Source organism: Mytilus trossulus, chromosome 9, assembly GCF_036588685.1.
Source record: "Mytilus trossulus isolate FHL-02 chromosome 9, PNRI_Mtr1.1.1.hap1, whole genome shotgun sequence".
NCBI classification, from domain to species: domain Eukaryota; kingdom Metazoa; phylum Mollusca; class Bivalvia; order Mytilida; family Mytilidae; genus Mytilus; species Mytilus trossulus.
Genome location: NC_086381.1, coordinates 20532060 through 20547040, shown reverse-complemented (window position 1 = coordinate 20547040; position 14981 = coordinate 20532060). Strand labels below are relative to the sequence as shown.

Below are 14981 nucleotides of genomic sequence, written 5' to 3'. Positions count from 1 at the left end.
GAAAAGATAGACTGTGAGAAAACAGATAACCTTTATGCTAGACTTTAATCGTTTGTACATAACATACATTAACTACAATTGTTACAAATAATGTTTTATTTCAGTACTGGAGTAGAGTATTTAATGACTGCTGGTCATAGACTTAGCAGACAAGATTTGAAAAATGCTGTCCGAAATAACAGAGCTTTGCATCAAGAATTCTGGGTAATTTTTTCTGCACATTCTTCTTGCATTTAAATAGTTTTCAAAAAGAGAACACAAAATTGTGAAACAAACAGTCATAGAAATTGGAGTTTGGCATTTACAAATTCCTGTACAGAACTGTTAATTCTTTAAAGTTTTCTTGTGAATGTATAACAAAATTAACAAAAATCGACAGCAGAGAATATATTTTGACTGGACATGTCCTGTCAGTCCTGTGATAATTTTGAGGACTAAACAAACTTTAATATTTGTCTTGTACCATGGGGAATAAGTTTAAACATGACTTGATTATATACAGCTATTGTGTTAGTTTGTAAAAAGATATTTTAAAATTCTTTTTTATAGGAAATCTTTACAAACCACCCAGAGAAGGTCTCTGTTGCTGGTTCTGGTATGAAAAACAGATACAGAAGTATGATACCAAGTAAGAAATACTTTCTGTCATCTAAGCAATGCAGTGCTATATTATATAAATTGCTTGTCCAATTATTAATTCTAATAGTTGATTAATTTATATTCTCAATATTATTTATGGTACAACATTTTTATTTATGCCCACCTACGATAGTAGAGGGGCATTATGTTTTGAGGTCTGCATCCATTTGTCAGTCCGTCCGTCTGCCTGTCCCGCTTCAGGTTAAAGTTTTTGGTCAAGGTAGTTTTTGATGAAGTTGAAGTCCAATCAACTTTTAACTTAGTACACATGTTCCCTATGATATGATCATTCTAATATGAATGCCCAATTAGATTTTAACCCCAATTTCATGGTTTATGAACATAGAATATGATTGTGAGTTTTAGGTTAAATGTTTTTGGTTAAAGTTTTTGGTAAGAGTAATTTTTGATGAAGTTGAAGTCCAATCAACTTGACACTTAGTACACATGTTCCCTATGATATTAGGTTTCTAATTTTAATGGCAAATTAGATTTTTACTCCAATTTCACAGTCCACTGAACAAAGAAAATGATAGTGTGAGCGGCATCCGTGTACTTGAGACACTTCTTGTTTAATAGTAAAAAAATTACTTATGCTAATGTTAGAAAACTTGTGTCACATGCTTTCGTATAATCAATTTAATTGGTTCTAAAAGGAAATAAATCAAAGATTGCTTAAGTTCTCTTTATAGAATAGGATCTTCTATTATTACCCTTATTACCTTACGCCTTTATTAAAGTTCATGTCACATTCAACATTCACTGCTGAGTCATCCCTATTGAAAATGGTATTAAACTTTTATGGTTTGTAGATGATATTTGTATTTTATGACTGTGACATATTTGTGTTATATAACTGACATCTGTTGTGTTTTATGGAAGAAGACAGAACAGTTATTTGATATTTGTGTTATATGACTGCCATGTGTTTTGTTGATGAACACAGTAGAGTTTTATGTTTTGTATTTGACTATAACATGTGTTTTGTATATGATATTTGTGTTTTATGACTATGTCCTCTGTTTTGTATATGATATTTGTGTTTTATGACTATGTCCTCTGTTTTGTAGATGATATTTGTGTTTTATGACTATGTCCTCTGTTTTGTAGATGATATTTGTGTTTTATGACTATGTCCTCTGTTTTGTATATCAGTAGGACAACCGGATGTGCCTTTTTGGCCAAAATGTGATTCGGCGGCGCTCAGTAGTCCTACGCCGAAAATTGGACTATTTTGCGTCGGCCGACGTCAGCTGAAAATGGCGCGCTTTTGTAAAAACATTTCATTCGTTTACAGCAAAGTACCGGCGGTAAATGCTGTTGATTGTAAGCTCATTTATAAGAGAAAAATATATGAGCTTACTTATTATTTACATGTTTGAACAAAAAAATCAAAAAAAATCTTATTTTTTCACATCTGAACATCGAATTTCGGATTTCGATTTTCTGCACTGTAGAATTTAATAGCGATATTAAAAAGGGGTACAAAAAAAAGCCTATCCTTCAATTACCTTAAATTTTTTACATCGTAATTTCGCTAGTTTTTCAAATCGAAATCCGTAAAGAAAAGGGGTGTCCACAGTAGGGCAAAAAATTGTACCCATTTTAAAGTAGGGGTCTAATTTTTTTGAAGGTTTTCCCTTGCATGGCCGGTAGAATTAGAAATTGGAAAAGATTCTGTTTTTAAAGTAAATATTCATTCAACTATCAAGAATAGCTGAATCCTTATATATGTAACCCTTATAAAAATATCAATATGTGTCAATAAATTGTAAAATTATCGATTTTTTTCGAAATTGAAGAAGACGCCATTTTCGCCTATTTCTCTATTACGTCTATAGGTCTGCTATAATTATTAGATGATTCTAAAAAATCTCCGCCTCGATTTTTTTTATACTTTCATTTTATAATCTTTGGTACATAATGCAGATGTTATGAAAAAATTAGGCACTTCTATCGAGTAGAAATGGAGAACGGTCATCTTTATTTTGTATGTCCCCACTATGGGGGCGTGGTCATCCTTTCACCTTGATTCTGAAGTACACGATAGCTATTCATCTCTCGAAATTAATTATCAAATAAATATCATTGAAACAAAATGAATATATTTTAAGACATCAACAAATTTTAAGTGCTACTGATTTTTTTAACAGAATATGCCGGAATCGACCCCATCCGATGTTGTGTCAATACATAGATCAACGTTGTCAATTTCCGGCGCCGAAAATGTCAACGTAAAATGTCATTAAAAGTCGGAATCTTTTCTTCTTTGTATCAATTTTGTTTATCTTAATGTCAAGAAAGTCATGCAATATGTTGAATCAATATCAACGTTATACCAAAATAGGCCCTACTTGGTAAACTAACAGTTTGAGACCTACATCATCATCATGAGATTGACTTGTTGACATCGTACTTGTAGTTGATCAAGATTCATTTCGTGCATTTTTTTACCAGGTTACCGGTCGCTATTTTTTTTAAATGAACAACTTATCTGTTTGGTCATATCGATTTCTTTCATAATTTTCCTTTCGTTCGTTAATACAATTATCGTTATGTGTTTTGTTTTCAGTGTTTCCTTTTTTTTGTCAAAAAGGGGGTTGGGGTGGGGTGCTCTTTTAATTTTATCAAAGGCATGCGTGATTTTTAGGGGCTTATGGTTCTCAATTTCTGGTTTGCTGTTAAGGTTCAATATCTACTTGACTTTACTTATTTCAAATCTGCAGTTTCTTAGATCAATGATTATTTACAATTACTATATTAGTACTACAAATATATAGTAATATAGTTTGCATAGGGGGAGGAGGTGGCCATTTGCTTTTTTGGGGGGAATTCGAAGAGAATCCTGGTGTGTTTGTATTGTGCTTATATATATAAAAAAAAAGAAGATGTGGTATGATTGCCAATGAGACAACTATCCACAAAAGACCAAAATGACGCAAACATTAACAACTATAAGTCACCGTACAGCCTTCAACAATGAGTCTTTCAAACAATTGCTTGTCTGTTCTAGGTACTTTATCTTTATATCCAATCAAAGGTACCTGTTCATTTTTTTTTGTTATTTTGTTTACTGTAAATTATTTGAATGAAGTATGTAAAAGTTTGTTGCCAACTTTTTTAAATAAACCGCATAAACCATAACATTGATGATCTACATGTATAGGATTTTTTTCCTAGATTTACTATTTATTAATTTGCATCCATTGCATCATATTTTATTTTTTAATATATTTCACTTTTGCATAAAGACACAGAATATATTCCTTTTCAGGTTGTCTTGTGTCATGTTATTTAGGGGTCTTTTGTATATGTAGCTTTCTATACGTTATTGGTTCTGCTAAAATAAATGTTGAAGGCTGATCATAAAATAATTCCATACACCAAATATAGTTGACCAATTGCATATAGTATTAGAAAAAAGACCAACACTCAAAAAACTTAACTTTGACCACTGATACCATAAAAATGAGGTCAAGGTTAGATGACACCTGCCAGCTAGACATGTTCATCTTACAATCATTCCATACACCATATACAGTAGACCTGTTGCATACAGAATAAGAGAAAAACAGACCAAAACACAAAAACTTAACTATAACCACTGAACCAAGAAAATGAGGTCAGGTCAGATGACACCTGCCAGTTGGACATGTACACCTTACAGTTCTTCCATACACTAAATATACTAGACCTATTGCTTATAGTATCCGAGATATGGACTTGACCATCAAAACTTAACCTTGTTCACTGATCCACGAAATGAGGTCGAGGTCAATTGAAAACTGCCCGACGGGCATGAGGACCTTGCAAGATATGACATACCAAATATAGTTATCCTATTACTTATAATGAGAGAGAATTTAATATTACAAAAAATCTTAACCTTTTTTCCAAGAAGTCACTGAACCATGAAAATGATGTCTAGGACATTGGACATGTGACTGACGGAAACTTCTTAACATGAGGCATGTATATACCAAGAATGAAGCATCCAGGTCTTTCAACCTTCTAAAATATAGAGCTTTTAAGTAATTATCTAACATCGCCGCCTAATCAGCCAGCTCACTGTCCCTTTGTCTAGCTTTCTGCAACAAAATCGCAGGCTCGACAAAAATGAGGAATCTTATAAATTATACAACAGTGATATTCCTTCGAAATTTTTTTTCATGAAAACAACTGAGACAATGATCTGACTTTTTTACTAAATATAGTGACATTTCACTGTCACTTTAATATGCACATTTGAATGTTGATGAGTCTTTGCATATTTCAAAATCCTCTTTTTACTACACATTGAGCCCATAGTCAGCTTAATACTGAGTTAAGTTTCATTTATTCAAATCCTGCACAAGTTCAACAAAAATGTCTGCTAATAAACACTTGAACCACCTCGGTTACCATTCTGTACATGAACATATCTCTCATAACAAATTTCATGTAAATTTTGCTGATTCCAGGTATCAAAATTTTCATCCTCCAGTATGTGTTGTATACTGAAAATAAAAAAAAAATTGTTATTAAATTAAGTTTGTTGATTCAATTGAAAAGTAATGATGGATGATAATTATTATATATTATATTTTATTGTTATTTGCATCTTTGACCAAAATATGGTCTGCTTAAGTCATTCTCTTATCTGAAGAAAATGGTCAATTTTATTAAACCACTTCATTCTCATGGATTATGATGCACATAAAGTAACAGTTAATTCCCTTATATTGTTTTTTATCTTTATAAATTAATTTTAAATTACAGTACCCTTCATTCTTGAAATTTGGTTTTACATCCAAATGAAACTATATTGAAATTATACAGCATAGATAATAGTATAAAATCTTTAAACTATTAAACATGTTAAAAGTATACCATTTGGTCTTAAAGTCTGCGTATAAATGTGCATTTCATAAATAAATATAAACTATAAATTTTAATTTCCATTCCCAATTTATTCCAATGGCAATTTTCTTGTCTGACTGTTAAATGTAAGATACATTTTGTATATTCAGTCTATTTCCTTATCAAAATAGTTAATACATAATCATGATAATGTCTATCATGTTTTTGTTTCATATTTGAGGGATTGAAGTCATAGCGCATTGTAAATAACCCACTGTTGTTACCCTGAACAGACACATTTGGTTACTTACCTTTAATATATTCTAGTCATATTGTTTTGTATTAACAAAATAATTTTGCTTTCGACATTACTCGTTGTTGACTCTCTATTTGATTACTGTTTTCCTGCTGTATGTATATCAATCATACATGTGCATGTACTGCAAGTGGTTTTGTTGATATATATATAAAAGTCCTCTGTTTTGAATTTTTGATTCATAGTGAACATCTTTCTCCATCCTGTATATAAAGCAAATGTACATACAATTACTAAATAAGATGAATATATACTAAATTATTCAAAGCAAAACTAAACTTTGCATTGTTATAATCAACACATGAATACAAATTTGCCAAATAAATTACCAAGAAAAAAAACATATTTTCTTGCTCCAATGAAGACCCATTGGTGGCCGTTGACTGTTGTCTGCTCTTTGTTTGGGTTGCTGGTTCTTTGACATATTATCCATTTCCATTCTCAATTTTATATATTTATTATGTATTAGAAATTGTTATGCCTCTAGCAATTCTGCTCAAAACATAAAAGTTATAGGCAAATTTAAAACATACAATGTATTATAATAGTGAACATGAATATCTAACATGTCCATTGTACAATGCAAGCTGAAATTTTATACATTTTGGGGGCACTCACAACCTAGTTTTAATTTAAATTCATGAACCAACACTGTCATAACACCATTAATTGGATAATATTATGATATTAATGAAATTGAGGTTCATTTTTTTAAAGTAATTACTACAATGTATTGTCAATGGATTATCATTTCTAATTAGTTTGTATATATATATATATATGACTATAGCCTATAGGATTACTATATACCTTGATGGATATCAAGAAATTGTACAGGCATATTAAATTTGTAACATACATGTATCCTGCCATTCCTGGTCATGGGGGATACATGTTATATGATATAAATTTAGAGAATGGCTATCTAATTTTTTTTTTTTTTGTATATGTGAAAGAGAAATCTGTGACTGTGATCGCTTTCCCTTTGTAATTTTTGTTTATGAAAGATTTAATTTTTATGAATATACATGTAACATGTTGGTGTATATGAAATCAGGGACACAAAAATGTTTTTCCAAATGAAATTTCATACCAGGTATAAAATAGCCAACAGTGAAAGTAGGTGTCTTTAAATACATTCCAATGATTTGGTTAATGGACTTTTGAGTTGAACCCGATACGTTCAGCAGAATTCGTGTAGCCTCAGTAGACTATAATTTGGGGCCTTGAAATTACCCCCACCCCCTTTTTAGAGAACTTACAATCGGCATGAAACGTGATCATACGTGCTTTCGAATTTTATTCATTTTGGTCCGTATTTGCAGTTAGAGGTTAACAATGTTCTATTATCTGAGCAAGAAGTGATTGCGTGAATATTTTCCATGGAGATCGTGAAGAACACCTTGACCAGTTTGAAAACGGATGTTGACAACTTGTGTGGGTATAATATTTCCGGAGACAAGTGCGGATACCTTAGACCGAAATCCGAATAGTAAATAGTTGATTCAATACCAGTATCATTATTAGGAAATGATGATATATTGGATTTCAATTTTCATGTTTGATATAATTTTACATTTTATTTTTGCCGTTTAAATCATTTCTTTGGAGCCGACTTATTTGATAGTAATTAACTGAAATATCTGGAATAAACCTTTACCTTTTGTGTTGTTTAGCATAAAGATTAAACATCCAAGAATGTCATTAATGCAACTTTTCAGCATGGAATGCCAAATCCAACGTCAAATAATGGCCGCCATTACGTGTTGACAACGTCGTCTAGTGAACCGTATCACTGAGCGGCGAAATCCTTACTCAGGCGCTTCCGGTTGTCCTACTGTATGATATTTGTGTTTTATGACTATGTCCTCTGTTTTGTATATGATATTTGTGTTTTATGACTATGTCCTCTGTTTTGTATATGATATTTGTGTTTTATGACTATGTCCTCTGTTTTGTATATGATATTTGTGTTTTATGACTATGTCCTCTGTTTTGTAGATGATATTTGTGTTTTATGACTATGTCCTCTGTTTTGTAGATGATATTTGTGTTTTATGACTATGTCCTCTGTTTTGTATATGACATTTGTGTTTTATGACTATGTCCTCTGTTTTGTATATGACATTTGTGTTTTATGACTATGTCCTCTGTTTTGTATATGACATTTGTGTTTTATGACTATGTCCTCTGTTTTGTATATGACATTTGTGTTTTATGACTATGTCCTCTGTTTTGTATATGACATTTGTGTTTTATGACTATGTCCTCTGTTTTGTATATGACATTTGTGTTTTATGACTATGTCCTCTGTTTTGTATATGATATTTGTGTTTTATGACTATGTCCTCTGTTTTGTATATGATATTTGTGTTTTATGACTATGTCCTCTGTTTTGTATATGATATTTGTGTTTTATGACTATGTCCTCTGTTTTGTATATGATATTTGTGTTTTATGACTATGTCCTCTGTTTTGTAGATGAACACAGTAGAGTTATACTACCAGACAGTGAATGGGATCCACTCTCATCATATATCAATGCAAATTATATCAGGGTAAGATGACATACTTTGTACTGCTTAATCCCTCTTCTCTACATTATCTTAATCTATAGAAAATGAGGTAGGTTGTCATTGTATATAAGAACTACCTTTATCAGAAAGTTGCATTTCCATGCATGCTGACCATTATGAATTAACTCCACACAGAAAACAAGTGATAGGATGTTTTAATGCATGACTTAAAATTCCTACTGATTTAATAAATTCACAGAAATAGAAAGCACGGTCCAGTACTAGTGACTTTGATTTAATTAGCAATTGTCAGTGTCGAGTTTTTTGCTGAATTTAGGTTGATGGGAACTACTTGTGATAGATCAATAATATTGTGTAATTAAATTAATTAGCAATTTTCAATGTTCTGTTTTCTGCTTAACTAAGATTGATAGGAACTGCTTACAATAGACAAAGATATATTCTATAAAGTAACATTACTGTACATGTGTAATAGACAAAGATATATTCTATAAAGTAACATTACTGTACATGTGTAATAGACAAAGATATATTCTATAAAGTAACATTACTGTACATGTGTACATCACAAAGATATATTCTATAAAGTAACATTACTGTACATGTGTACATCACAAAGATATATTCTATAAAGTAACATTACTGTACATGTGTACATCTCAGGCCGTGGACCATTTTGAGGCCCTGCACACTACAACATGGTCAAGCGACCATCAGATTGTCTTTTTCTGAATTTTGTGCCAACATTCTTCTGTGTCAACAGCTTATTCCTTCTTTCAGGGATATGAATGTGAACCACACACCTACATTGCTACACAAGGCCCAATGTTATGTTATTTTTCTCTCTTTTTGGGATATGAATTTGAACCACACACCTACATTGCTACACAAGGCCCAATGTTATGTTATTTTTTCTCTCTTATGGATATGAATGTGAACCACACACCTACATTGCTACACAAGGCCCAATGTTATGTTATTTTTTCTCTCTTTTAGGGATATGAATGTGAACCACACACCTACATTGCTACACAAGGCCCAATGTCACATACCATTGTAGATTTCTGGAGGATGATTTGGTATGAAAAGTCACCAATCATAGTAATGATTACAAAACTTAAAGAAAACAATAATGTAAGTACAAATGATTAACTATGATAAAAACATTATAAAGATGTATTCAGGTTTTGTACAGTTGAAACATTTCAGTAGCAGCCATCATAAGTTAGACAGAGTGATTGTTTACAAATGCAATTCCTGAAGTTGTTTGCCCAAGTGTGAATATGTTTTTAGAGCCTTGATATATTCTTGCAATTGCCTGGGATTCTGGCCAAGTCTACTTTGCTTTGGTAGTGAGCTAGGATACCAGTAAATTTCTTGCTTGTACTTGATTTACTGTTGATTTTTATTTATTATTTATTGGATATCAATTTCCGTGGATTTCTTGGGTAAAGGTAAACCACAAGTTGAAATGTATGATTTTTTCTGTAGGTTTGTATGCAGACTTAAGTAGAACCACAAAATTAAAATAATCTTTGAAAAATACAATATTTTCTCAATCTTGCAAGAATGAATAAAAAAAATGTTCTTTTTATTAAATTGATATTGAATATTATGTTTTAAACAAACAATTCATAGTCATTGTATTTAGATTTATAAACAGTTGCTGAATGACATGCAAAAAGTTAGAAATATTACCCGGATAGTTTGCAATCAATTAAATTTGAAAAATACTGGTAACTGTGTGATATCTTATGTTGTTTTTATATGTGTAGATTAAATGCGAGAACTATTTACCAGAGGACAATAGTTCCTGTACATTTGGTGATATTGAAGTAAAGGTTGAGAAAGTGAAAGTAAAGCAGGGATACACAGTTAGATATTTATCATTAAAGGTAGGTTGATTCTTTAAAGTTGTAAGAGAGTAAAAAAAAAATCTAAAATTGTAAAATGAATAATATTTCAAATTTCAGAACAATAGATTATTATAACAAATTTGATTTACTCTGTGAGTTACAGAGTCACACCTATTGTTACTTCAATGTACCAAATAGAAATTGAAAAATACACACAGAGTCACACCTATTGTTACTTGAATGTACCAAATACAAATTGAAAAATACACAGTACAATAATTTATTCTTTTCTAAATTAATTGTCAAAAGTGCTACAGTTGAATGACATATCTCATAAAAAATAGCTGCTTTCTGTTTACTATTTGATGGGAAATTTTGTGAGGGTTTCATTTTTGCTCACTTTACTATACAAATAAATTGTAAAATTTCACTTGGGTAAATTTGAGGGCATACAGTTCAGTTTAATACAGGGGAGAAAATGACATTGCTAACAAAAATAAATTTTTCGCATATTTATATGAAATAACTGATTGTTCTATTTTAGTGTGATGGAGAAATGCAATATTTACATAACATTACTGATTGTTTATTTTAGTGTGATGGAGAAATTATACATGTATTACATTACTGGTACACAGCATGGCCTGATCATAAACCACCACAGTCAGCTAAAATGCTGTTAGAACTTGTTAAAGATGTAGAAAATAAAAGATTAAAATTACAACCCAGTAAAGGACCAGTTGTGGTACATTGTAGGTAAGGGATAGTTACAGTTTTGGTAGAAATATAAGTCATGGTGTATTGACTTTTACATACATTCACTGTTTTAAAATGTAAAGACCTGTAATTTAATCAAATCTGAAAACCATACAGGCGTAAACACGACAGCCAAAACTGTGTAAAGAAAATTTTATAAAGGATCTGATGACCAGTGGCTTAATTTGTTAAATACAATTGATTTTTAGAACAAAATTTAGAAGATGTATGGTCTAGTCTACTTGGGAGAGATCTGTTTGCGCCAAAAATGTGTCCTTTTGCGCCACAACTTTTTTTTTCCCATGCTACGTTTGCGCCACATGTTTTAAAATTACATGGTATCATTTGCGCCAAAAATAAAACATATGATTTATTAAATATTCAGCAAAGCAATAAGTTTTATTCTCTCTCAGAACATTGACTGTCTAATGCATTTTAAGTAATTTCTCTCCAGATGGGCATCTTCATGGTGAAATATCTCCGACCATATGATACTTTTTAAGCCAAAAATAAGAATAAATATATACTGAGTGCCAATAAAAACGAAACACTTTTGTTTTTCAAAAAAATCTTATAATTTTTATTAGCTCACCTGGCCTAAAAGGCCATGTGAGCTTTTCTCATCACTTGGCGTCCGTCGTCGTCATTAACAATTTTTCAAACATCTTCTCCTCTGAAACTACTGAATGGATTTGAATGAAACTTAGCATGATTGTTCCTTAGATTATCCTGCACAAAATGTGTGCTTCTATTTTTGATCCGTCAAAAAACATGGCCGCCGTTACTTAAAATAGAACATAGGGGTCAAATGCAGTTTTTGGCTTATATCTCAAAAACGAAAGCATTTAGAGCAAATCTGAGATGGGGTAAAAATGTTCATTAGGTCCATATCTATCAGCCCTGAAATTTTCAGATGAATCAAACAAACCATTGTTGGGTTGCTGCCACTTAATTGGTAATTTTAAGGAAATTTTGCAGTTTTTGGTCATTATCTTGAATATTATTATAGATAAAGATAAACTGTAAACAGCAAAAATGATCAGCAAAGTAAGATCTACAAATAAGTTAACATGACCAAAATTGTCAATTGACCCCTTAAGGGGTTATTGTCCTTTAATGACAATTTTTCACAATTTGTTCATCATATTTGCTAACTTTAAAAAATCTTCTCCTCTAAAACTACTTAACCAAATTCAACCAAACTTCAACTGAATGATCAGTAGGGTGTATAAAATAAAGTTTGTGCTTTTTTTTTATTTCGTCAAAAAACATGGCCGTCATGGCTAAAAATAGAACATAGGGTAAAATGCAGTTTTTGGCTTATATCTCAAAAACTCCAGCATTTAGAGCAAATAAGACAAGTAGTTAAAGTATTTATTAGGTCAAGGTCTACCTGTCCTGAAATTTTCAGCCGAATTGGGTAACTGGTTTTTCAGGTATAATGCCCCTGAATTGATGATTTTAAAGAAATTTTGCAGTTTTTGGTTATTATCTTGAATATAATTATAGATACAGATAAACTGTTTATAGCAACAATGTTAAGCAAAGTAAGATCTACAAATAAGTCAATTTGACCAAAATTGTCAATTGACCCCTTAAGGAGTTATTGCCCTTTAAAGACTTTTTTCACAATTTGTTCATCATGTTGACTTACTTTAAAAAATCTTCTCCTTTGAAACTGCTGTATCAATTTCAGCCAAACAAGCTAAATGAGATTCACAGTATCTAGTATAAATTTTATATTTTATTTCCTTGTATGTCAAGAAACATAGCTCCTATGGCTAAAATAGAACATAGGAGAAAATGATTTTTTTTTTGCTTTTGAAGAAAATAGGACGCTTCAAGAACATTTAAATAAATTGAAAAGCCAAAATAATCATTGATGAGAGATTTAACCAAAAAAATTAAGGTGAGCGATTCAGGCTCTTGAGAGCCTCTTGTTTTATTTATATTAGAACTTTGTATAGTTGGTTGAAAATGACTTTTAATACACTTGTCGACAACGGTGATTTTTGGAACAAATGCGAAGTAAGGGTTATTTTGAACGGACATAAACCGAGTTCACCGCTTTTCAACATACGCACCATTTTCGCGATTTTGTCATTTAAAGCTTGGCTAATGTCATGAATTTTCCCGCCCTTATTGTTAAGAAACTGCAATAAACATCTGAGTAAATGCCAGGACTTTTTGACAACCAGCAACATGCAGTTTTGGGCATGATCCAATGAAGCCTTTCACAGCATACACTTACGAGAAGTCTGAAGTTGTAGCCTCTACAATAACCCAAATCATCCACAAATTCAACCAAAATGGATCATTTAATGATAAGCCACATCTTGGGGTACAAAAAGCAAGAAATGCTCAGCAAGACCGATACATTTGGTCTTTAACATATCTGATATCGACTCTGATGGCTGTCCAAAGGTCATGAGAGTTCAATGGTGGTCACGGTAGAACCTTTGGAGCAATTTCAGTAAAGCACCATTTGCGCAGAAATTGTTAAAGAGCACCACAATCTTTCCTTAGCTAAACAGCTGTCTGGCGTAAACATCAAATTCTGTAGACTAAAAAGCATTCATTATGTACCAAAAACCGTCATTGGTGGTAACATAGACATTTGGCACCCGCCTTGGCCAAAAGTCATGCTTTTCGCCAGATTTTGGTCCGATCGAGCAAATTTTGCATCCAATTTGACATGGTTTAGACGATGAAAACCACCACCAATATCATAAAGTCAGCTTGAGATTGCTTTGCGTAACAAGTGGAATAACATTCCTCTGGATCACATTAAACGTCCGGGATGATCAATTCCACGGCGCTGTCGAGATTGCGCTGCACCACCGGGTTGAAACATTTTTTGTTAGGACAGTGAGTTGATGATTCGACATTGGATGTTTCGTTTACCTATTGCGCCCGAAGGATGACAATGAAACATTTTTGTTTGATACCGATCTATTGTTAAAATTGTTAATTTTCAAGAACAATTTATTTTGAAAGATTATCATTTCTAATATAAATTTTATTTTTGAAAAACCAAGTGTTGCGTTTTCATTGGCACTCAGTATATATTAATCATCAATATTTATGATAGATATGTGTACAGGTAAATTGGAGTTCCAAATATTGGCGCAATTAATACATTTGGAAAACAAAATTTGGCGCAAATGAAACCCCTGAAAAACAGTAATTGGCGCAAAAGGACTGCTGCCGTCTACTTATTAATGTTGGATCAAATTTTCAACAATATTAAGCATATCCCATGACAAACTTCACTTATTAGACAGTTGATATATTGTTTTATTTCTGCATAGTGAAAAGATTTTTTTATAGTTGTGTTCAGAAATATATGTCATATATATATATGTGAAAAGTGAGCCTTGTTATTTCTTATTGCATATCAAGCATATATTTCTTATGCAAATTGAAAAACTTCATGAATAGCTTATGTTGACTATGTTTTGTAGTGCTGGCATAGGAAGAACAGGATGTTTTATAGCTATAACCGTTGGAATGAGACAACTTAAGGAAGAGCACTCTGTAGATATACTGGGGATTGTCTGTCACATGAGAATAGATCGGTAAGTCAAACTGAACATAGTCTATTGCATAGAATTGATAGATAATCAAAACTTGATATATTAAAGAACAAGGAGAAGTGGAAGAATTGCCAACGAGAGAACTTTTTATAAATGACTTGTATAAAAAATAAACCAGTCCTTGTTTAGCCATTAACGATGGGGAAAACCCATACTGTAAAGGCAGTTATAAAAGGCCACATATAGTCTGTCACATGAGAATTGATTTGTGAGTTTTAATTTGGTCAAGTTTGTTACATAAGAATTGATGGTCAAATTAATCTGGGTAAAGTCTGTACAAATGAGAATATATGGGAAATTTGTTCTGGATATAGTCTGTCATATTAGTATTGAATGGTGAGTGCCGTTCACATGAGAATAGATAGATATGTTGTACTGGGTATATATATTTGAATGAGAATGTATATGTGAAATATATTGGGTAACATGAGAGTTGATGGGT

General features: G+C 31.7%; 1 protein-coding gene and 1 long non-coding RNA gene across 4 annotated transcripts in view; one reads left to right on the top strand and one right to left on the bottom strand.

Annotated features, from left to right (window-relative positions):
* Positions 1–14981, top strand: part of LOC134685282 (tyrosine-protein phosphatase non-receptor type 5-like) — a 49543-nt gene that overhangs the window by 29507 nt on the left and 5055 nt on the right. For all 3 annotated transcript variants that reach the window (XM_063544889.1, XM_063544890.1, XM_063544888.1), the window contains 7 exons: positions 105–204; positions 550–628; positions 8276–8352; positions 9328–9465; positions 10107–10226; positions 10783–10943; positions 14408–14521. In XM_063544889.1, coding sequence (XP_063400959.1) covers positions 105–204; positions 550–628; positions 8276–8352; positions 9328–9465; positions 10107–10226; positions 10783–10943; positions 14408–14521 — 789 coding nt within the window. The remainder of the gene's footprint in view (positions 1–104; positions 205–549; positions 629–8275; positions 8353–9327; positions 9466–10106; positions 10227–10782; positions 10944–14407; positions 14522–14981) is intronic.
* Positions 4888–7264, bottom strand: LOC134683678 (uncharacterized). The gene is made up of 3 exons (XR_010101071.1): positions 7057–7264; positions 5790–5997; positions 4888–5135 (listed from the first exon to the last, which is right to left on the bottom strand). It is a non-coding gene; the product is annotated as an uncharacterized LOC134683678 (long non-coding RNA).